Consider the following 23672-nt stretch of genomic DNA (forward strand, 5'->3'; position numbering starts at 1 on the left):
AGTTCTGTCTTTTAACACACTTCCTGAAGGCATGGGAAACAACTGCTGGCTTTGTATCGCATATTCAGTAAATAGATGTTTCTAGATTTAAATTGACACTCCTTATTCTTGGACTGGAATCGTTTTGAAAGTTGAGAAAGAGCACCTGAGTTTTTGTCCTAAAAAGCTTTTCATTTATTTTTTAATTATTTTTTTCCTTTCATCTTTTGGTGTTGGAGCGCCCCCAGCAGAGCTCAGGACTCACTCCTGGCTCTGCACCCAGGGATCACTGTGGGAAGTTGGGGGCGGGAGACCGTACTGCCTGTGGCATCAACACAACTTTGGTTTTCTGATTTTGATCCGAGTTTTCTTCTTAACTTTTCATGTTTTTGGACTGATTTGCTAGGGTTCGCTTTTCATTTAGAGGGGTTTTCCCAAAATTGCTCACCAGATGGCCTAATAGCATTTGGTTTCCACATCTCCCACAGAACATGGGATCTGTTGGTCTCTCTTTTCCATTGGAGAGTGGAATCCAAACCTGAACTTTCAGCTAGGGCGACTTTTAGCCAGGAGGTGAACTTTCAGATATTCTGACGGATTTCACATTTTAGAAAGACTTCATGTGGGCTGCAGTGTGCCTCTGTGGCAACGGCAAGGCTTTTTCAGGGCTGGGGGCACAGCCAGGAGTGGCTGGGGGACACTCCTGCCCAGAGGCCCTGAGCTCCCCCTGGCCCTGCACCCCGAGGGGTTTGGCTATGGGGGAGGGAAGAGGCCAGCTGTGCTGAGGGGTCAGTCCTGGCAGTGTTGGGGGGCGTGTGTGGTGCTGGGGTAGAGCCAGGTCGGGGCGAGGTCGGGGGGGACTGCGTGCTCAGCGCAACGACTCAAGTGTTTTTCAAACAAAAATAGAGCATGTGATTGAATATCAGAATTTCATAGTTGAATTTGAACTTTTCAACATGTATTTGAGCAGACATAAAGCCCTTAATGTTGTTCTTATTCTCTTTAACTTTATAGGCAGAACAGATTATATTTGATCATTTTTCTGATCCAAAATTTGTTGAACAGTTAATTACTTTTCTATCTTTAGAAGACAGAAAAGGAAAAGATAAATTTAATCCTCGCCGTTTTTGCCTCTTTAAGGTAACTATGCTATTTCCATACTGTTTGCAGCTTGGTACTTGCAGTCTGGGGGAGGGGACACCGTGGCCTTGTCAAGGATCAGACGGGGCGCCCGCCTTACCGGCTGAGTTCTGTAGCTCTGGTCTTGGCTTGCTGAAGAGTCAGGTCTAAGTTTGAGCCAAACCAGCCTCAGCGCCTTCTGAAAAGGCTGGGAAAGCTGTAGAGCTCGTGTTTCTCGGTCTCGGGGTGTGCTCAAGGGCGGGTGGCTGGGCTGGTCGGTGGACCCCTCCAGGCTCCTGGGTGATTTCTGACACTTGTTGGTATACTTCTCTTCATAACAACCAGAACTCTACACAGGAGGCTGTGCGTGTGGTTGGGGTGTGGTGTTTTTGATGTGTGAATTGTTACTGTTTCTATTCTTTTGGTTGGATTGTTTCTTCCCTTTCCTTTGTTCTTTAATATGTGTAAGGTGACATTATTCTGGATGTTTTAATTTATCTGACACCAAAGCGGCCGGGCCCTCCAGGCTTGTTAGCAAGCTGTGCCGTGGCCGACTGCGGGCAGCAGGTGAGAGGTTCAGATGCCCGAGCACCCCTGTCTTGGCAGGGTCTGTTCAGGAACTTCGATGACGCCTTCCTGCCAGTTCTGAGGCCTCACCTCGAGCGCCTGGTCGCAGATTCGCATGAGAGCACCCAGCGCTGCGTGGCAGAGATCATGGCTGGCCTCATTCGGGGCTCCAAGCACTGGACCTTTGAGAAGGTGAGAGTTTATCAGCAGTCCTACAGAGGCTGCGATGTCTGTTCATTTGGCAGTTTCCAACATGTTAGATAATGACCCCAAGATGAGAAATGCTCTGTTTTGTCTTGCTTTACAGCACAGACCACACGCCTCATGGACATTTTGCTAAAGTCTTTTTTTTTTTCTGCTTTTGGCTCTTTGGGTCACACCCGGCAGTGCTCAGGGGTTACTCCTGGCTCTACACTCAGGAATTACCCTGGTTTGGAGGACTATAGGGGACCATATGGGATGCTCGGGATCAAACCCAGGTCAGCCATGTGCAATTCAAATGCACTACCTGCTGTACTATCACTCTGGTCCCAATAGTGGTCATTTTTAAATTTGAATCATTTGCCAACTGCAGGGATAAAAATTAGGAATGTCAAAAAAAAATCAGGAATGTTATGTAGAATCTTGATTTCTCTTGAAAAAGAAAAACATTACTCATTGGGTCTTGTGAGCGGTTAAGGTTTTTTAGTACTCCCCCCCCCCCCCCTTTTTGTTTTTTTATTACAAGGTTCAGTTTTACATACAGACCCTAAGGTTGGTTTCTTAGAAAAAAGAACTGGTCTTATTATTACCTAATAAAAATCTAATATCCTTGAATATAAGGAATCATCAAAGAATAGAAATACTGTTTTGAGTAAGTAACTTAATAACATGTTTTTAGGAGGACTCAGAGAACTTTATTTTTTTATGTTTTGGAAGGCAAAATTTTGCTTTATTTAAGATTAATGATTGCTCCCAGAAAGGCATTTCCCACGTAGCTTCATTATATCCACTTATAAAGACCATTTCCTGGACAATTGTTTAGCTTGTTTATGTTTCAGAAGACTCTTAGATTTTCTCTCTCTTACTGTCACTCTCACTGTCCTGCATTTGTTCATCAGTTTGCTTGAGCGGGCCCAGTAACGTCTCCATTGTGAGACTTTGTTGTTACTGTGTTTGGCATATCGAATACATCACGGGTAGCTTGTCTTATTGTAATATTTTATTTGTTTATTTATTGAATCAGGCTGGAGCGATAGCACAGCAGGTAGGGCATTTGCCTTGCACGTGGCCTACCCAGGTTCGATTGCTCCACCCCTCTTGGAGAGCCCGGCAAGCTACCAAGAGGATCCCACCTGCTCGGCAAAGCCTGGCAAGCTCCCCGTGACTTATTTGATATGCCAAAAACAGTAACTACAAGTCTCACAGTGGAGACATTACTGGTGCCCACTTGAGCAAATCAATGAACACCGGGAGGATAGTGCTACAGTGCTATTTATTGAATCACCATGAGATACAGTTACAGACTTACAAACTTTCGTGATTAAGTTTCAGTCATACAGTGATGGAGCACCCATCCCTCCACCAGTGCCCATTCTCCACTAACAATGTCCCCTGAATCCCTCCTGCAACCCCCACCCCTTCCCACCCCCTGCCACTGTGGCAGGCACACTCCCTCTTATTCTCTCTCTCTTTGGGGGTCTTACGGTTTGCAACAGAGGTATTAAGAGGCCATCATATTTGGTCCATAGTCTACTTTCAGCTCCCATCCCAAGCAAGCCCTAAAACCATCATATATGTAATGGTCCCGTCACTATCCCAGCTGCCTTTTCCCCCAGCATGTGAGGTCGGCTTCCAAGCCATGGTGTGATCCTCCTGGCCCTTATCTCTACTGTCCTTAGGTGTTAGTCTCCTATTATGTTACCTTATATTCCATAAATGAGTGCAGTCATTCTATGTCTGTCTTATCTCTTTCTGGAAAAAACCCAAGTACCTGAGAACAAAAGACTGGTTAAAGAAGCTTTGGTACAATCTACACAATGGAATACTATGCAGCTGTTAGAAAAGATGAAATCATGAAATTTGCATATAAGTAAATGGACATGGGAAGTATCATGCCAAGTGAAATTAGCAGGGAGGGACAGTCATAGAATGACTGCACTCATTTGTGGAATATGAAGTAACACAATAGGAGACTAACACCTAAGGACAGTAGAGATGAGGGTCTGAGCACTTTTTAATACCTTAACGTATACATCCATCACTTACTGAAAGTGATTGTTGATGTTCATGGGTAATATTGCCCCTTTTCCTGCTCACATGTCATGGAACAGTTGATATAAACATGATACACATTTTGTTGTTGTTGTTCAGTGTGTGTTATTTTTGAGTTAACCGCTTTTCCAGAGCATGTCAATTTTCTTACGTTATAGATATTTTTTGTTCTGTGTTTTTAAACAACCACTGCCCATTACTACCACTGGGAATGTTATCCCAGGTCCCCTCCCCGTTTGTCATATATAGTCAGTGAAGCTGCAGCATGGGCATCGCCTCGGGAAGAGTCAGAAAATAAGATCTCTGGTTTCATCCTGAGCCGTGAGTCAGGGTCTGCATTTTATCAAGATCAGGAGGTGATTTATATTTTCATTCAAGCTTGAGAAACATCTGTACACATATTTATTGTCTGTAATGGCACTTCTCAAAGACTGAGAACCCCAGGGCTTGCAATGTGAAGATTAGACATCAGCGCCCTTAACAAAACTTTTGAAGAGTCCTTGCCTCCTGATTTAGGATTTAATCAAGTGACCTCAATGAGTGTGCAGAACAAATTGAGCAAATTGAGATTTTTTTTTCCAGAGTACTGTGTTACTCAGAAACGTAAAATAGAAGGTTTTGTAAGGAACCATTTAAGGTATCTTTCTCTTTTAAAATAAGCTCATTTGAGACAGGGGGTGGGATTAACTTTACACATTTAGTTTTCGGAATAATTTTGAGAAATTATTTGGGGCTGGAAAGAGATGTCGCAGCAGGCAGGGTCCGCAGGCTCTGCCTGCAGGGGTCTGGGTTCAGTGATGGCTCCCGCCCTCCCTCGACTCCACCTCCCAGCCCCAGCAGAACAAGGGGCATCCCCTGGTCATGCGAAGGTGGCGAAAAGCAACAACAAAAATTTAAGTGAAGCCTGTTTTTTGGTTTTTTGGGGGGTCATACCCGGCAATGCACAGAGGTTACTCCTGACTCTGCACTCAGGAATAACTCCTGGCATTGCTCGGGAACCATATGGGATTCCGGGGATCGAACCCAGGTGAACCATGTGCAAGGCAAATGCCCGACTGGCTGTGCTATCACTCCAGCCCCTGAAGTCTGTTTTTGTGCATTTGTATATGCGTGTGGCTTGTGGGGAAAAAAAAATAGAAGAAAACTGAGAGTGTCAGTAAGAATTTCTGACTGACATTTCTCTGGGTAGGTGGAGAAGCTCTGGGAGCTGCTGTGCCCGCTGCTGAGGACCGCACTGTCCAACATCACCGTGGAGACCTACAATGACTGGGGCACTTGCATCGCCACGTCCTGCGTAGGTGTCCTTCCCCTCCCCAATTGTGTCCGACCTCAGCCCTCTTAAATCTTGACATTTTATTCATAGTTCCATCATCATACATAGCTGGGGTCGATTCTGTTTAGTCTCTCAAATAAGCATGGAGTAATAACTCTTAAGAGATCAGTTTCCCTTCTGTGCCAGGGAATGTAAATGACACTGAGTTGAGCCCATCTGAGTAGGAGCCTCACAACATGGGGTCATGGGTTTTACTCTGGAGACTAAGACTCTGAACATCGCTTGTATAACTTTCAAGAGTTCGCTGATACAGCATTATTTTTATTTTTATCTCTAATACATTGTGTTGACTCACCAAGGAATTTTAGTTTTATTGTCTTCCTTAGATAGAAATATATACTTCTGGCATGTCTAAAATAAGATAAATATGTTTGTATATAAAATTGGAGGTTGGGGCTGGAGCGATAGCATAGATAGTGATAGCATGTGCCTTGCACATGGCCTACTGGGGTTCGATTCCCAGCATCCCATATAGTCCCCCAAGCACCACCAGGAGTGATTCCTGAGTGCATGAGCCAGAAGTAACCCCTGTGCATTGTCAGGTGTGACCCAAATAGGAAAAAATAAAATAAAATTGGAGGTCCCTTGGGGCTGGTGAGCTCAACAAGGGTTAAAGTGCTTGAGTGACACGTGGCTGACCTAGTTCCATCCCCGCCACCACATGCGGTTCCCTGAGTGCAGAGCCAGGAGTGGTCCCTGAGCACCTGCAGACCAATAACTGTGTTTTAATTGTTCCTCTCTGTTTTTGAAACAGGAAAGCAGAGATCCCCGAAAACTTCATTGGCTTTTTGAGCTGCTGTTGGAATCTCCATTGAGTGGCGAAGGGGGCTCATTCGTAGATGCCTGGTAAATAAAAAGGACCCCTGGGGCCGAGGCAGACACTGGGGCTGACTGATGTGTTTAAGTGGCATGGGCATGTGCCAGCCTAGGACCCCTAAATGGGGGATGGCGTGACCCAGCTCAGGAATGCACAGGCCACTGGTGGCAGCATTTCTCAGCAGGAAGCAAACAGGAGAAAACGGGAGCCCAAGCAGCTGGGAAGTGGCTGATGGGTCTCTGTATCCCACCCTCATCAGGGCTGCTGTGTGCCGCAGCAGCTGTCACTTCCTACCACATCTTCCACCGCTGTTTGTTGCTCTTTTGGGAAGGGTGGTAACCCTCTCCAGGGAAAACCCCCTTGGTGCGTGGAAGGAGCTGGGAAGAGTAGAGAAGGGAGCAAAGATTGTGGCTTCTTAGCAGAAAACCTGCAGTTGCACAAGGATAGTTAAGGACTGAAGAGAATTTCTGATGCCAGGTGTTTTGACGGAGTGTTCCACAGCCAGTTGTGCTGGCACGGTAGGAGAGGAAGTGAGAGCACAGAGAAGAGTCTACGTAGAAAAATGATTTCAAATGTTGATGAAGTTGGGGTTCTGCACAGCTACGTATGCTTCTATGGAGGAAGCCTTTGTAGTTGACCCCAGGCATTTAGTATCAGTGTCGCCGTGGGGTGGGGGGAGAGTCCTGACCAGCCCTGACCTCCTTGCAGCTGGCTGTATGTGTGGTGGGTGGGAGTGTGGGGGGTGGGCTGGTGGCTGTCGGAGAGAGCGTGACCCACCCTGCCTTCCTTGCAGCCGGCTGTACGTGCTGCAGGGGGGCCTGGCGCAGCAGGAGTGGAGAGTGCCAGAGCTGCTGCACCGGCTGCTCAGCTACCTGGAGCCCAGGCTCACCCAGGTGTACAAGAACGTCAGGGAGCGCATCGGGAGGTAGGTCATGGCCTCTCAGCTTGCGACAGTACCACAGAGTGGCCTGTTGCCATGCACTTCCACCGTGTCTGCCTGCAGATGTTGTTGCACAGCAAGGGTCTCTGAAAGTAAAATAGTACAGAGAGGGCATAGGGCAGAGGGGAGCAGAGGGCACAGGAGAGCAGAAGGCTCGGGGCAGAGGGGAACAGTCACAGGAGAGGGGAGCAGAGGGCACAGGGCAGAGGGTCTCGTTGTCCTTCCCGGAGTGTGGCATTGGACAGGGGCTGTGCGTGGGGAATTCGGGCTCCCTCCACTGTGTCATCTTGAAGCCACGTCTGACTGTGGTGGGTGACTGCTCAATGCCTGTTTCCTTCCCAGTGTGCTGACCTACATATTCATGATCGATGTTTCCTTGCCAAATACTGCGCCCACGTCATCCCCACGTGTCCCTGAGTTTACTGCTCGGATTCTAGAGAAACTGAAACCCCTCATGGATGCGGATGAAGAAATTCAGAACCATGTTATGGAAGAAAATGGGGTTGGTGAAGAAGACGAACGAACTCAGGGCATTAAACTCTTAAAAACTAGTGAGTGACTGAAAATAGGAGAAACTGCCTCCAAACATTTCTCTGGGTTGTCTTAGGACTGGCTTGGATGCACTTTTTCCTCCTAACGCACCCACCGTGTGAAAGCTGGGTCAGTGGTCTCAAAACCCCATCACATCACCCAGCAACAGAACAACACGTTTGTGCTTTCCATCTTCTGAAGCTCCTGCCTGTTAGGTAGAACTCCTCGCTTCCCCCCGCCCGGCCCCGCAGGCATACGTCTGCTCTCTGCATTTTATCGAGGTGGGTGGGTGCAGGGTTTGCCTTCTGTGTCTGGAGTTAGTGCAGTGATCTTGGTGGCTGTGGGAGTCCTTGGTCCTTTTGAGCATTGTGATTAGTACTGTGGAGCTTTAGAGCTTTGGTGTTGAAGTGCCTTTTTGGTTCCTTGCTTTTTTCTTTTTCTTCTTGGGGGGTCACACCCAGCAATGCACAGGGAATACTCCTGGGTCTGCACTCAGGAATTACTCCTGGTGGTGCTCAGGGGACCATATGGGATGCCCAGGTTTACCACATGCAAGGCTAACACCCTACCTGCTATGCTATCACTCCAGCCCCTGATTCCTTGCTTTTAATTATTGTTTGTATCAGAGATGGAATTGGGGGCCCGGGGGAGGGGGATGGGGAGGAAGGGGTGTAGTTCTACCATATGTGTGATCCCTGCTATCACATGGTCCCAGTGCTGCTCGGGGCAGCCTGTGATGACAGTAGACTTGGGACCTGCGACTAGTAGACACCAAGGGAACACTCTGGCCGAGCAAGCACGGCACCCAGAGATAGTTCCCCTGCATCCTGGGAGCTCTAGAACACTGTCCAGGGTGGTCCAGTTTCTCCTGGCAACAACTGATAGGCAGCAGTCGGTCCAGCCTTCTGAGCACTGCCTGGAGAGTGCAAAGTGAGCTCTTTTTTTTCCACAATTCCCAGAGCTCACAAGACTCTGTCAGGGGCTCCCAAACTGCTTCCACACTGGTGGTGCTATTTCACATCTAACAGCAGTACTGGCAATTCCGTTTGTCCGCCTTCGTGTAGCACTTGTTTTGTTTCTGGTGGGGCTGGAGGCAGCTCCCAGCGCCTCTCTGCCAACTGGGTCCCGCTAGGCGGATCCTGCTGCCCATTGATGTACTGGCACCCCGGAGGTGCCAGGGATCAAGCCAGGGCTGAGCATAAGCAGGACCCGTGCCCACACCCTGCCCCCCCACCACCCCACCCCTTGGTCCTGCCCTCAAAGCGTGGCTGTTCTGACGGGTGGATGGGCATGTTGGGACTTTACCTTGCCTTTCACTCACAAGAGCCAAGCACCTCTGCATACTCTCTTGCCTTTTGAATTTCTTCTTTAGAGAAATTTCTGTCCAAGTCCTTTGCACACTTATGCCCTGGGTTATTTCATTGTTGAATTGTACTGCTCTTCGTTTTCTGGCTTTCTGTCTGTTGGTGATGCATGATTTGAGAATATTTTCACCCCTGTGTGGTGTCTCGCACTCCCTTGATAATGTCCTTTGCGGGACAAGAATTTGTAGTTATTTTCAGCCGATAGTATTTGCTTCTGGAGTCCTACTCCTTTGTGGTGAGGTGTACTGGAGGGTGCCACCTCTGCTCACCCGCTGGGGGCCGTAGCCTGCCCCGGGGCCCTGTTCTCATCACTGTAGTTTTGTAGCAGTGAATTTTGAAATCTGAAATTATGAGTTTTTCATCTTGGTTGTTTTTCAAAGTTGTGTTTGGTATCATGGATAGCTTACTTTTCAGTACCTATTTTCTGTGATTTTTTTTTTTTTGCTTGTTTTGAATCACACCCATCTGATTTCAGTTTAAAGTTTCAAAGAATAGCATCGTTCCTCTCTCTTTTTCTTCCTTTGCTGCACTGGGAGTCTTGATTTCTGTTCCCTGTAGGTATTTGGTAGAGTTGGAATGTTTTGTTATCTCATTCAGCACGAGTCACTTAGAGAGTGACTTCGGCACTCCAGGTTGGCTGATCCCTTTTATTGTGATTCTAGTCATAATTTTGCTCACTCAGTAGTAGATGGTTTCTCAGTAGTAAACAGCTATCATAGGCCCAGAGAGAGAGTCCCGGGATTTAGGCTCTTGCCTTAACACGTCGCTGACCCTCACTTAATCCCCAGCACCCCAAGTAATCCCCTGAACACCAGTAGAAACAGTGATCCCTGAGCATAGCTGGACACAAAACACACCCCTCCCAGCTGCCCCCATTCCCCAAAGGAAAAAGCTGGGGGCCTGGCGTGAGCATTGCGGTGTGTAGCAGCTCTGCTCCCTACTGGACAGCTTGGACTGACCCTCAGCGCGTCTCTTTCCAAACAGTATTGAAATGGCTGATGGCGAGTGCAGGAAGGTCCTTCTCCACGGCGGTCACGGAACAGCTGCATCTTCTCCCTTTGTTTTTCAAGGTAAGCTTCTGACCTGACGTGCATTCTCTCTGACCCGAAAAGAGGTCTAGACTGACCATTTGTTCCATGTGTTTTCAGACTGGATGTTTTGTTGGCATCAGAAAGGCTTAGACTTATCACCAGTATTGATGTGGTGGTAGGGATTTAATGTTTGCTGAAATGATCCTTTCATTGTTCCGTTATAAAGAGGAGGAGCTGGGTAGTTACCTAAGAAGCTCACAGACGACGGCGATCAGTAACTCCCAGACACATTTCATCCTGAAATACTGTCTTGCATATATCTAAAAGATGTGTTATCTTCTGAGGGTTGCGGGTGTGTTTGCGAGCTACCCTAGCCCTGTGCTCAGAGGTGGGGCCCATGTGAGGTGCGGAAATGGCCCCAGTAAGCCACCCACCCAGCGGGGCTGGTGACGAGACGAAAAGACTTTTCTATAAATGTGTAACAGATCTAGGAGGAACAGAAGAGAGAAATAGCCCGACCTGCTGGGCAACACCAGCTCTGACCCAAACACCAAAAATAAAATGTTCAAGCATACTCACATTCCCCATTTTCTCAATCATGTTATTACTTCTGTGTGTTTTTTTTTAAATTAGGATCAACAGCATGACTACAGGACTGTATTTAATGTATTTAATGTTTTGTCTGAGCGTTGGGCTGGAGAGAGGGTCCGACGGTCGACACACTGCGCAGCTTGCACCCATGGCCCTGACCAGTCCCAGCCCCAGCCAGTCCTGGCTCCGAGCACCACCAGTGTGGGCCCCCAAAATAAACTTCAGAAAACTCTTCAGTGGATACTAAATTTTAATAAGAATATATATAGTCCATCATCTTACCTTCTTGTAATATTTTACATAGTTTTCAAAACCTGTCAGGGAGAAGGGGGGTACTCTGTTAGGTTCTAGTTCTAAATTTAAAGTTTCCCGAATGCTTAACGGACTCGCTGCCGAAGAATAGCTACAGTTTTGATTTTTGTCAAACTAAAGAAATAACTGGTGTTGTAACAGCTGATAAAAATATTACATACTACTGATGGCATTTCTTCAGAGAAATCCTTTCTCTTGATAATTAAGAGGAAGGTTCTGGAAGGTGATTATTTTGCTAACTGCATAGGCAGTATTTTCTACAGTCAGTCCTATCTGTGGGCTTACAGAACAAAGAATCTGAACTCCTCTTCCCTCCTGTTTAAGAGAGAAAAAAAAGAATTCTAGAGAACTTTATGTGATTAGATGCTAGGGACATAAAGAGTCAGGGACAGGATGTGTCCTGGTGCTGACACTGGTGCCGGAAAGCCAGTTTGACAATGATTATGATTTGCTTATGTCTGGGATTCACTTCAGATCATGAAAATGGGGGTGAGAGACTTGGAAAGAAGAAAAAAGTGAAACAAGGAATGTTATATAGAAGCGTGTTGATGCTGAGGAAATGACTGTTTCACAGGGATTTATTGTTACTCTCTAGTTTTGTTTTATGTTTGAAATTTTTATCGACACCCTGAAAATTAAACAATTCAGTTGCTAGGGCTGGGCGTGTCTGTGGCTGCCTGGTTGAATTCTTGCCCTGTGTGTGGGAGATCCTCGATTTGACAACCAGTCATGCACGTAAGGATGTCTTGCTACTTACTGGCACTGTTGCTTATGCCAATGTTTCTTTCTTCTCTCTAGATTGCCCCAGTAGAAAATGACAATAGCTACGATGAACTGAAAAGAGATGCAAAGTTATGTCTGTCACTAATGTCTCAGGGGTTACTCTACCCTCATCAAGTGCCTTTGGTACTTCAGGTGCTAAAACAAGTAAGGATGCATAATAAAATACCTGCCTTGGGGGTGGAATTTTGGTTTGCATTTGTAAGAATTTCATGAAAAATCGCTGCAGTGCACCCAGTCCCTCAGCCTTGTTTTCTTTTTTTTTTTTTTTTTTTTTTTTAGCCTTGTTTTCTTGGGGCCTTATTTCGGCATTAGTTAAGAGGCCACGTGCCCACTCAGAAGCAGCCCAAAGCTGCCCATGTGGGCCAGCCGCCAGTGCCAAGTGCTCCAGGGGGGTGGAGGGGTTGTTTCCTTCTTTCACCTCCTGGTCTACCCTAGAAAGACCTTCGCCTGGATTTAATTTTATTACTTCATTTTTGGCATATTGTGCTCTCTGTTTTATCGAAGTCACGAGGGTGTCATTTAATGTAAAACTGAGCATGTTTTCAGATTTCTAAGTTTGATTTGCAGCCCCAAATAGTTCTTTTATTTTGCCCTAGTAGCATTGGTCCTCCTCAACCTTGTTTGCTTTTAAAACACTCTGAAGTGGTAACTCCCTGGTGGAGTCAGTCATTCACTGTAAATGGCTGCTGCTTCTGGAGTCAGCTAGGCTAGACAGTCCCTTCCCTTTGCACCTGCCTGAGTAACTTCACCAGGCTGGGTGGTAAGTACTTATCCACAGGAGGCCCTGGGCTCCATCCCCAGCACCCCGGAAAAGTAAATGTACTTGTTCAGTCTTTTCCCGAAAGGGCTGTCGCATCAGCCGGGCTTGCATGCATCGTGTGTGCTGTGTGGGTCCTGCTCCGGTGCCACCCCGTCACGTTGGTCTCGCCCATCTCGCCCGCAGACCGCGAGCAGCAGTTCTTGGCATGCCAGGTACACAGTGCTGACCTACCTCCAGACCATGGTGTTTTATAACCTCTTTATTTTCCTGAACAACGAAGATGCAGTCCGGGACATCAGGTGGCTGGTGTTAGGCCTTCTGGAGGATGAGCAGCTCGAGGTAAAGTTCCAGTCATGTTGGAACCAAATGGGTTGGTGCTGAGAATGCGTCTGCTGCCTCCCCTCCGAAGAGCTGGCCCCTTGCTAAGAGGTGTTCGGAGACATCTCAGTGCCTGCCTATGCAGTGGTTCTTCAGTCACTGACCTTCCTGATATCGGGGAGAAGAAAGCTCCCCACCTCTCCGGGTTCTTCTAGGGCCAACCGAATAGCAGAATCAGATGTGCAGGGGGAGCTGCCGTGGGCTGCATAGGGGGTTGACAGAGTGGGCTCCAGTGAGGCAGAGGTGGCAGGAAGTGTGCCTGGCCAGGGGGTGGGCTTGAGGCTTTGTCCCCCGGAATGGTGTGAACAGCTCTGACTTTGCATCTCTTGGTGATGCGATGAAATAAAATTTAAAAAGTAGAAGGAAAAAGACTTAGGACAAGGACCTGGGCCCTCAAGGAGAGGGAAGTGGGACTCAGCTGAGGTCCTGGGGATTCCCGCCATGGCGTGGCTTCTCCCATGGAAGACAGCGTCAGAGCAAACCAGAACGGTTTTGAATCTTCTCGTGGCTGAGAGTGGCAGATTCCCCCTGAGCCTGCGGGGCAAAGGTTAATAATCCCCTTGTCAAGGGACACATCAAGAACAAATTTGGATGTGATTAAAAGCAGTTTCAAGCCAGTATAAATCTTAAACCTATACATAGAGACTGTGCAGTCGACTTCGGCAGGACTGTTGTCCCATTTAATTTCCTTGGTAAAGAAATGAAAAGAAGGGGCTAGAGCCAGAGCACAGCAGGTAGGACCTTTGCCTTGTACACAGCAGATTTGGGTTCGAGTCCCTGCTGGGTCCCATATGGTCCCCCGGCACCGCCAGGAGTAACCTTCTTGATTGCAGAGCAAAAAAAAAAAAAAGAAAGAAAGAAAAGAAGCCATAAAAAAAAAAAAGAAAAAAGAAAAGAAGCCATGTTTGTAGTGAGATTATATTAATTCTGTATTGACTTTAGGTAACAGAAGTATAATTGAAATTTTTGTGAAAATGTTGTGGACTTGATGGGTTTTCTTGTGCTGGAGAAGTGGCAATGCTGTTTATTTGAGAACATTAAGCAGGGCTGTTAGGCCGGGGAGAGAGGGCCACAGGTGAGGTGTTCCTTACACACAGCCCATCCAAGCAACCTGGCACACGGACTGTCTCCCCACCCCCCCAAAAACAATGAAATGATTTTTGATACAGGAAACTTGAGAGCAGAAGTGTCTGCACCTCACCTGGTGCCGGGACCTCACACCGGCTTCTCTGTCTTCCAGAGCAGATTCTGCCCTTTCTCTGGGCTCTCACACAGCTGTGAAGAGAATTCCACAGACATGCACAGCGGCTAGGGCCAGGGAATGGCTCCGAGGGCCAGAGGATATGCTCTACACACGGGAGCCTCAGCCTTGACCTTTGAGTGCTGCCTGGTCCCCCAAGCACTGCACTAAGAGTAGTTTCTTGCACCACCCTCATCCAGAGAAATAAAAATATTTACAGTTGTCTATAATTTTTCAATCTTTTTTTTTTAAACTAAAGAAATGAAAATGAAGATGTACCTCTTGAAAAGTCAGTGTTTTCTAACTTTGTGTTAAATTTTTTTTCTTGGCCAGAGAGATAATATGGGAAGTGCAAATACTTGGATATGGTGAACCCACTTTGAGTCCTCGGTTAGTCCCTCAAGCACTTCCGGGAGTGAACCGTGAGCACAGTGCTGGGAGCAGCCTCTGAGACCACCCCTCTACTCCCTAGGTTGTTTGGGGTTTTTTAAGAACATTTTTATCAATTGTTCTTTTTTTTTTGGGTCACACCTGGCAATGCACAGGGGTTACTCCTGGCTCTGCACTGAGGAGTTACTCCTGGCAGTGCTCAGGGAACTATATGGGATGCTGGGAATCGAACCCAGGTCAGCCGCGTGCAAGGCAAACACCCTTCCCGCTGTGCTATCTCTCCAGCCCCTCAATTGTTCTTTATTTTCCTCTCTGTCATATGCTTTACTATAGCTATTGCTATCACTATAAAACAACTGTGACATTTTTAAACCTCGTAAAACGTAATTTTAAATATCAGTAATATTTTATACTAATGCACATATTACAACTATTGATAGTGTTGAGGCATTTTATGATAATCTGAATCTAAAGAAAAACATTTTAGAAGTAATAGAATACAATTGGTTATTTTTATGGAAATAAAAGCTAAATACTTTGTTTCATTTTCAAAAATTCATAACTATAGACTTTCACATCCTGACCCTTGGAACAAAATATCCCAGAAGTGAGTCTTCCTTCTCTGACCAGGAAAGAGTATAAAATCATTTAGTTCATCTCAGACTGAAATATACGCTGTCCCCACTTTGGAGAAACGAGTTTGGATCTTTATAAGAGCTTCATGCGGAGATGACTGTCGAAACCTACCATGTGAATAGACGTTGCGACTCAAAAATGAGCAGGGACAACACAAATGTTGAGTCCTGTCTGCAGGATGCGGCTCCCATGAAGCGCTGTAGCAGAAGAGTGTTCGAGACCTGGGTGGGGCTCAAGGAGACTCACTGGGGTTAGGACGAGGCCTGTGAGAACCATCACCACGGCAGAAAATATGCGGGAGATCCGAGTGGGTGCCTGGCACCCATGGTCCAGTCTAGGCTGGAAGGAGAAGCAGGACATCACTGGGTGTAGCCCTCGAAAGGAAAGAGAGAGAAATTGCTGTATAGACAATGCTAGTCTGCTTACCTATCCGCTCTTTAAAGAACAAGCTATCAATAATAGGTCAGTCCTCTGACCAAAGAAATGCCAACTTAAAGCTACCATACGAACCCAAAATGTCACTGTAAGAATTTTTACGAATATGTCTTGGGGACTGAGCAATAGTACAGCAGGTGGGGCACTTACCTTGCACGTGGCCAACCCAGGTTCGATCCCTGACACCACATAAGGTCCCCTGAGCCCCACCGCGGTGATCCAGGAGCATCATTGGGTATGGCCCCAAAACAAAAATCTTAATAAATGAATAAATAAAACTTCAGAGTTTTGAAATACTGATTATCTACCTTTATGAATATTTAATAAGAATGCTTGATTTATATGAATTAAGATTTTCCTGCATTTTGTCTTCCTCAAACTTGAGTTATTTTTTTCACTGTGCAGTGGGGTCACTGTTTTCTGTAAACTGTATAGTCTGACAGCAACCTGTGAAATTCCTAGGAAGTCAGTTGGATCTGAGCCCCATCTCAGGTGCCAGTGTGGAGCTGGGCTCTCCCTCGTCCTTGGTGCTCTGGGCAATGGCAGTGGCTTTGAGAGATGTAGATTCTATGATCACTGTCCCGTTGTTCATCGATTTGCTTGAGCGGACCGAGGAACATCTCCATCGGAGACTTTGTTGTTACTGTGTTTGGCATATTGAATACATCATGGGTAGCTTGCCAGGCTCTGCCGTGCGGGCGAGATCCTCTCGGTAGCTTGCCGGGCTCTCCAAGAGGGGCAGAGGAATCGAACTCGGGTCGGCCATGTTGGCTGCGTGCAAGGCAAATGCCCTACCGCTGTGCTATGATTTTTTTAACATGGACCTCATACGGAAAAGTGTTCATTTGGTGTGAAAAATCATTAATAAATGGAGATTGCTTAATTCTGCGTAAAATACTGGTTTATACCCTGTAATGTGAACTCCAGCGACTGGTCTCCATTTGTAGACAGTAGACTTGAGAAATGAATGAGATCTCTGTAGAGAAGCAAACAGGAGAATCGTCTCGTAAATTGCATAGAAATCTCCTTCTGACCCCTGTCCCGTTTCCCCAGCCCTTACTGGTCCTCTTCCTACCAAGATCCCGGCACTCATGGCAGCTTCCGCCTACAGGTCCGAGAGATGGCTGCGACCACCTTGAGCGGCCTCCTGCAGTGTAACTTCCTCACCATGGACAGTCCTCTGCAGGTTCATTTTGAGCAACTTTGCAAAACAAAACTACCCAAGAAGAGGAAGCGAGACCCTGGTTTCGTGGGCGATACTATTCCTTGTGCAGGTAACTGAAGGGAGATGTGCTCACATCCTTCCTGGGATCGCCCAGGCACGGCCAGTGCGAGGGAGTCTGCGTGCGTGGGCTGTACTTGGGCCGGGAGGAACTCTGCTGACTCTCGGGGCCTCTCGTGCCGAGGGCACACATGGAGTACCAGAGCAGGAACTGAGGTGGGTTCAGACGGACGAGACAGATGTAGCGATTCCATCAATCAGGTTTGTAGCCAGCCGCCTTTGGGTCACTGTGTGAAGAAAGGGAATAGAGTCAGTTCTTTGGGCGGGCCTAAATAACCTGTTCTTAGAATGTAGCATGTAACTACCTTGCATGGGGAAAGAGAGAGCAATCCCCATTTTTATTTGGAAAGGAGAGTATTGAGTGCTACGTTGCATGTTTGGAATAGGGCAGAGGAGTTATTCTGTAGAGGATTCCACTCAGCAGAAAGTTAAAACAGGTTTTTTCTTTGCTGCATGCTGGCCTTGCCTTGTTTCAAGAGAAGTTTGCAAAGTTACCTGGCCTTGCCACTCCAGCTGTAGCTGTAGCATTGAGCAGTGGAGAACAGGGTGGAGAGAGTCTTCCGGCAGGCACTTGCTGGCACCTCGCTGCCCTAGGTCTAGTCCCTGGCACCACCTCTGTTCTCCTGAGCACTGCTCAGTGTGGCCCCCAGAAGGGGGAAATAGGGGCTCACCAGAGAGATAGTAATAAGCATAGGGTTAAAGTGCGTGCCTCCCACACAGCCGTCCTCCAGCACAGGGTCCCTGGCGTCACTGGAGTGCCCCGCAGGCTCTGATCACTGATCTTTCTCCCCCGTTTTCCTGTTTGGTGTTCAAGCCACACCCGGCTGTATTAGGGGCTTATTCCCGGTGCTGTTCAGGGATCACACCAGGCACAGCCACTGCCCTCCCCTCTTTGTTTCTCTCCAGTGCTCCCGGACACTTTCTGATCTTCAGAAAGCTCTTCAGTGCTGTAATAGTACTTGTTCTTCATTATTTTTTATAGTTCTTTCCAAGGAAACATCAATGTGTATTCTAGGTTTTTTGCTTGAAAACTCTGTTAATTAAGAACCAAGGTGTTTTTAGGTCTTTTAATAGCAAATGACATTATTTACAATTTTGACTGCTTCAGATTCTCTTCCCTTCAGCTCCTGTTCACTGTTCCATGCATCTACATATATTGCACTTATAAATGTATAATGTCCACTTTTTTTTTTTTTAAATCTGAGTACCGGAGAGAGCACAGCTGGTTAGGCACTTGTCTTGCACACACCGACCACATTTATACCCCCAAGATCATCAGGAGTGATCCCTGAGTGCAGTCAGGTGTGGGCCCCAACCAAGAATAAAGAGAATTTAGAAGTAGCTTATGGTAATTTCTAAAGAAAGAATAGAGACCCCCTCCTAGAATCTTACACCTGATAAGATTACAATAATCTTATTATTGATTGGGGGGGACCCCTTTACTAAAAAATGTGACACATTTCTGACCTGGTGACTTAGAGTTATGTTATCATTGACAGGCAGCTATAGACTGTCCTTAGTCCCACCTCAGACTCCTTACATTTATTGACGTAAGGACATAGTTTTTGTTTAAAATAGAAATGCATCTCTTGGAAACACTCTCGGTCATTGCACTCCTTCACTGTGAGTATACGCGCACCCACTTCCCTTCCCTTCACAGAGTTGGTCAAGCGGCATGCGGGGGTGCTGGGCCTCGGGGCGTGTATCCTGTCCAGCCCGTATGATGTCCCCACCTGGATGCCACAGCTGCTCATGAACCTCAGTGCGCACCTGAATGACCCTCAGCCAATCGAGGTGAGGCTGCTCCGTTACTGGGAATGTTTGGTTTCAGAGACACTAGCAGGGCTGTGGAGATAGTTCAAGCGCCAGCCCAAGTCTGCTCTTGGGTGCCTCGTGTGCCCGAGCATCATACCTGCAGTCCTGCATCCCTGGCCACTGCCTCTTTAAAAAAGCGTTTCTACCCAATTCCCAGACACTTTGGTCTTCCTCAATCCCCTTTAACTGATCCCCTTGCCAGGGCAAGTTTACCTTTTTAGTCATCAAACCCTTCCAGAGACCTGTCCCAAGATGTATTTGCCATCTTTTGGAGCCAAACATAATGCTGTATGTTCTCCTGGTCCCCTGGAAGCAAAGTATTGGCTATGTTTTGGGATCCTTCAACTTTATACTCTTGTTTTCTAGCATTCTAGATAGAATGAGTCAGGAGTGTAACATCAGGTACTGGAAGTATCTTACCTCGAGACTAGTATGAAACAGGGAACTGCGATCTGTTCCTTAGTTGTGAACATGAATGCTTGGGCCGTGTCCTTGTGGCCTGGTCAGTGTGCATCTGGGTCCGAGAGCAGTTTTGTGGCCCGGGAACACGGGACCCGAGGTCTCGCCCTGTGCAAAGTCACTCCAAAGCAGGAGCTCGGTGTCTGCACGGTGGCCTTGAGACATATGTGGGATCGGAAGGCGACTTTGCAAAAGGTGTCCTAACTGTCCCGTGCTTGTCCAGAAAGTCACCATTAAATGTGTGTGGGTTGCCTACTCTACAGATGACTGTAAAAAAGACCTTATCCAATTTCCGAAGGACGCACCATGACAACTGGCAAGAACACAAACAGCAGTTCACGGACGACCAGCTGCTCGTCCTCACCGACCTCCTTGTGTCACCGTGCTATTACGCCTAGGGGGTGAGTCTCCTGGCCTGTGCTGCGGCAGGTGGGCTTCATGCCCGAGAAGGGGGTTTCATCAAGTGTTTGTTTCTTGCTACAGATATTCTTAGATATTCAGAGGGCTTTCTCTTTTCTTTGTTTTCATAACTGAATCACCATGAGATGTACAGTTACGAAGTTGTGCATGATTAAGTTTCAGTCATAGAATGTTCCACCATCAGTGCCCCAGTTTCCCTCCCACCAGAACCCCCCCAGCCCCTACCTCTGTCACCAGACACTCTACTCTCTCTCCCTCTGTCTCTCCCTCCTCCTCTCCCCCGCCCTCTCTCCCTCTCTCTTCCCCATCTCTCTCTCCCTCCTCTCTCTCTCCCTCTCTCTCCCTCCCTCTTTCTCCTTGACACCCCTCTCTTCCTCTCTCCCTCCCTCTCTCTCTCTCTCCCCGCTTCCCCCTCCCTCCATCCCTTTCTCCTTCTTGTCACTTTCATTCCCTTTAGATACTGTGGTTTACAGTACTGTTACTTAAACATTCTCATTTACATCACTTGCCCTCCTCTCAGCACTCTTGTCCAGGGTCATCATTCCCAGCTCTCCTCATGGTGTCTTAACCGCACTCCTCCACATGAACCGGTCCTCCCGACCCTCATTTCTACAGTTTTGTTTTGGTTTTTTTTTGGGGGGGGGAGGTATTATTCTCATACTATGTTTTATTTTTTAATATCCCCCAAATGACTGTGATCATTCTGTGTCCCTTTCCTCTGACTCATTTCACTCAGCATGATACTCTCCAGGTCCATTCGTTTGAAAGCAAATTTCATGGCAGCTGCATAGTATTCCATTGTGTAGATGTGCCATAGTTTCTTTATCCAGTCATCTGATCTTGGGCATTTGGGTTGTTTCCAAATTCTAGCTATGGTGAACAGTGTCACAATGAATGTAGAAGTGCAGGTGGTGTTCTGCTGTGTTTTGGGGCCCCCAGGGTAGATTTCCAGGAGAGGTATTGCTGGGTCATATGGAATGAGTTTTTTTGTTTTCTTAACATGAGTTGCTTTAGCTAGGGGAAATAAGAGTTTCCTTGCTTCTCTGCTAAAGGTTATAAGCAGAGTGCTTATATGCAGCTGCTGTTGGACCTTTCTTTTAAAAAACTATCTTAGGGGGCCGGAGTGATAGTATAGCCGGTATGACGTTTGCCTTGCCCGCAGCCAACCCGGGTTCAGTCCCCGGCATCTCATATGATCCCCCAGGACTGCCAGGAGTAATTCCTGAGTGCAGAGCCAGGAGTAACCCCTGAGCATCACTGGGTGTGACCCAAAAACGAATATATATATACATATATATATATATTTTTTTTTTTTAGGGGCCTGAGATTTAGGCTCTGAGGCAGAGGACATGCTTGCATGTAGAAGGCCCAGGATTCAAAACCCAGCAGGAACAGGGGGAGGAAAAGAAATACACATGTAACCTTATGTATGTATAAAGTTATATGTGTGTGTATGTGTAAACAAATAATTACATTAAGTTAATAGTACATAAAATAAATCTCAGGCTGGAGAGAGTACTGTGGATAAGGGCATGGAACACGGCTTACCCAGATGCGATCCCCAGCATCCCATATGGTACCCTGAGCCCTCCAGTCGTGATCACCGAGTATGGCCTGGTGTGGCCCTGAGTCTTATTCTTAGTTGTTCCCAAGTTGGCGCTGGCCATTTTTCTCGCCACAATAGTTCTGGGTTTTCCGGTAGGTTCCTTCTGTTTCATGTTGGAAAGAGGCCTCTCTGTCAGCCTCGGAGGGCTTCCTTCTGAATCACTCACTGGGCTTTTGGAGTTGCGTCTGCTCTTGTCTAACTAAGCCTTTGCTTTTCCTCTGATGCAGATAAGTAGTCTGCACTTGAAGCTCTTTCCATCAAAAACCCCAGCTCCTCAGGTCCCATCTGTGGTGGCTCCGCAGCTTCCCCAGCTCCGCCTCCGTGAGCCCGTCGTGTGGTGGTTCCTGCGTCTGGTCTCACTGGTCTGCGTTCCATAGGTTCACAGCTGCCGTTTGATTTCTTCTTCCTAACTTGTTCGGAAGCATTTCGGAATATTGATCAAAGCCACAATGTCCCAGACTAGAAATAATTACCCAATCTGATCATGGCGTCCAAGACCAGACGGAGTCCAGGAAACAGTTTCCTCGGGATGGAACCTGTGCATCTGTCAAACAGGTCCTGGCATTTCACTCATCTCAAATTAGTTTGAAATTTTTTTTTCCAAACGGCTGTTGGGTGTAGCTAGTAGTATCGCCGTGGGCCCGAGAGCCTTGGGCGTGGACAGCCGCCATGCGGGAAGGACGAGGCGTCACTCAGACCTGACCCGGGCCTGCTGGGTCACTTGACCAAGACAGAAGCAAGTCTGTGTCCCTGTGGTTCCCACAGACTGGAGTTTTTGGTGCTGAATAGAAAGAAGAGCAGTTGCTTAAAAATCGGGGGTTTGGTGAATAAATTTTTGATTGATTGTTGTATGTGTATACAATGCGTGATTTTGAAAATAAACAGCAACAACAATAAAAACCCTGACTGGTTGATTTTTACCTGTATCCTTTACAAATATTGTTTGACCTCTTTGAAAACTGTTATGTTTCACCTAGTGAAAAACTTGTGTTTGTGGAAATTCTGTGGGTTTTTTTTCTCCCCCCCCACCCTTTGTCTTTGTTTGGGTTTTTTTGTTTTGTTTTGTTTTAGGTGTTTTTGGTTTTGTTGGTTTTTTTTTTCTGCTTGCGGAATTGGTGAGAGGCTATTAAGGCTTGATATTTAATTGACTCGTTTATTATATAGATGTAAAAGACTGTATAAACTGTAGCAATAGCACTGACATGACTTTGTACAGATACGATCTTTTACACAACACCATTGTGTAATTAATTTGTAAAGATTGACATGTAGCTCTTACAGTGAATTTTGGCTTTTGTGCCAATTGAATGCCTTTTTGTGTGTGTATTTTTAAGTTATTTTCTTTTATCATTTCATGTTACAAAAGCTGATGGATTTTTTTTAAGTTCATTTATCATTAGACTGTCTGAATTTTATGTAATTTCGTGTGCATCTCTTAAATGCGAAAACCACATTTTTGCCTATGACACACATAGAGAATGCAAAGCACCCTCTAAGTTGAAGTGATTCACAAGTTGGTGAATGTCACCCTACAACACACCCTGTACAGTCTTCCTTAAAGGAACACTAAATCTATTTTTAGTATCTCCTTGTCGAATGACCCAGTACATAGCTGAGCCTGCCGAGTTCTGGTACCGTATTCCGACATCGCATCCATGGCATAGTCCCTGTATAGAGTAGTGCCAAACTGATTCTTTCAATGGTGTAACTAGTTTGAAGCCCAATAAATGAATTGTTTTTAACACCTGGCTTCTGTCTTGATTAAGAGGAGAAGACAGTACTATGAGCACTCGCTGTGGATTCTCTTGCAGACAGAGGTCTGGGTATGCCGAATCTTATCCTGACATAAATTGGCTAGTTCTAGCCAGTCCAGTAAAGCAGCTTTGTTCCTCTGTTTACATCCAAACTGAAAGTCCTTTTCCTGAGTCTCACTGGCTGTGATTCAAGTGTCTGCTGTCCCTTGCAGGTACTGGGTTGCCCTTTGGAATCACACGGCTGCTTCCCACCCTCAGCCTGATTTGCGAATTGCATCTGAGAATCATGGGAGAATTGTATTAAAATGCGAACTCAAATTCTGGCTTCTGGCTCACGGTATCAGTGCCTGGTCCTGAGAGTGCCTTCAGTTCTCTGCAAGTGGTGCCAAGGGGCTCTCCCAGCTGGGCCAGGGAACCCTGGATCTCCCCTAGGCCCAGAGCGGGAACTGGAGCAATGGTAGCGGGGGTGAGGTGCTTGCTCTGCATGCCGCCAGCAGAGTGCTCCCTGAGCACTGCTGAAATCCCAACCCCCAAATCCCATCCCAGCAAACAACAAGAATGATTTCGTGCATTGATATACTCCTCAGCTAGAATTTCTCTGAGTAGGAATGAGGCATCGATGTTGAAAACTGCCTCAGGGATTCACATGTGCAGCAAGAATCAAGATGTGGCCAGACTCTGGGTGAGCCCCCACCAGCCCAGGGTCACTAATTCCAGCGCATGATTGGTCTCCAGCTCCCCACCACCACTACACCCCCCAGCCAAGGGTAATTCTGATGCTGGGATTAGAAGTTGCTTAGACCCTGATACCATCATTTTGTTAAACTTGAAATCACACTACCTAAATTTTCAGTGGCCCCGAGAATGAAAGGTAGGA

The 23672-nt window shown here is 46.8% G+C and overlaps 1 protein-coding gene across 2 annotated transcripts in view; it reads left to right on the plus strand.

Moving 5' to 3' along the window:
- Nucleotides 1-22783, plus strand: part of PSME4 (proteasome activator subunit 4) — a 104856-nt gene extending 82073 nt beyond the window's left edge. Inside the window, exons 36-48 of one of the 2 annotated variants that reach the window (XR_008792465.1) lie at nt 994-1119; nt 1705-1857; nt 5108-5212; nt 6006-6097; nt 6862-6993; nt 7351-7559; nt 9888-9973; nt 11636-11764; nt 12564-12719; nt 16571-16733; nt 18402-18535; nt 19314-19416; nt 21269-22783. Coding sequence is in view for 1 of the 2 variants with exons in the window: in XM_056113928.1 (XP_055969903.1) it covers nt 994-1119; nt 1705-1857; nt 5108-5212; nt 6006-6097; nt 6862-6993; nt 7351-7559; nt 9888-9973; nt 11636-11764; nt 12564-12719; nt 16571-16733; nt 18402-18535; nt 19279-19413 (1620 nt within the window). In the remaining variant the exon portion in view is untranslated. Of the gene's footprint in view, nt 1-993; nt 1120-1704; nt 1858-5107; nt 5213-6005; nt 6098-6861; nt 6994-7350; nt 7560-9887; nt 9974-11635; nt 11765-12563; nt 12720-16570; nt 16734-18401; nt 18536-19278; nt 19417-21268 lie in introns of both variants that reach the window. The other variant, XM_056113928.1, reaches the window with a different exon arrangement.
- Nucleotides 22784-23672: the final 889 nt, after the last annotated feature.

This window comes from Sorex fumeus, unplaced genomic scaffold (genome assembly GCF_029834395.1).
Source record: "Sorex fumeus unplaced genomic scaffold, SorFum_2.1 ptg000024l, whole genome shotgun sequence".
Taxonomy (NCBI): Eukaryota; Metazoa; Chordata; class Mammalia; order Eulipotyphla; family Soricidae; genus Sorex; species Sorex fumeus.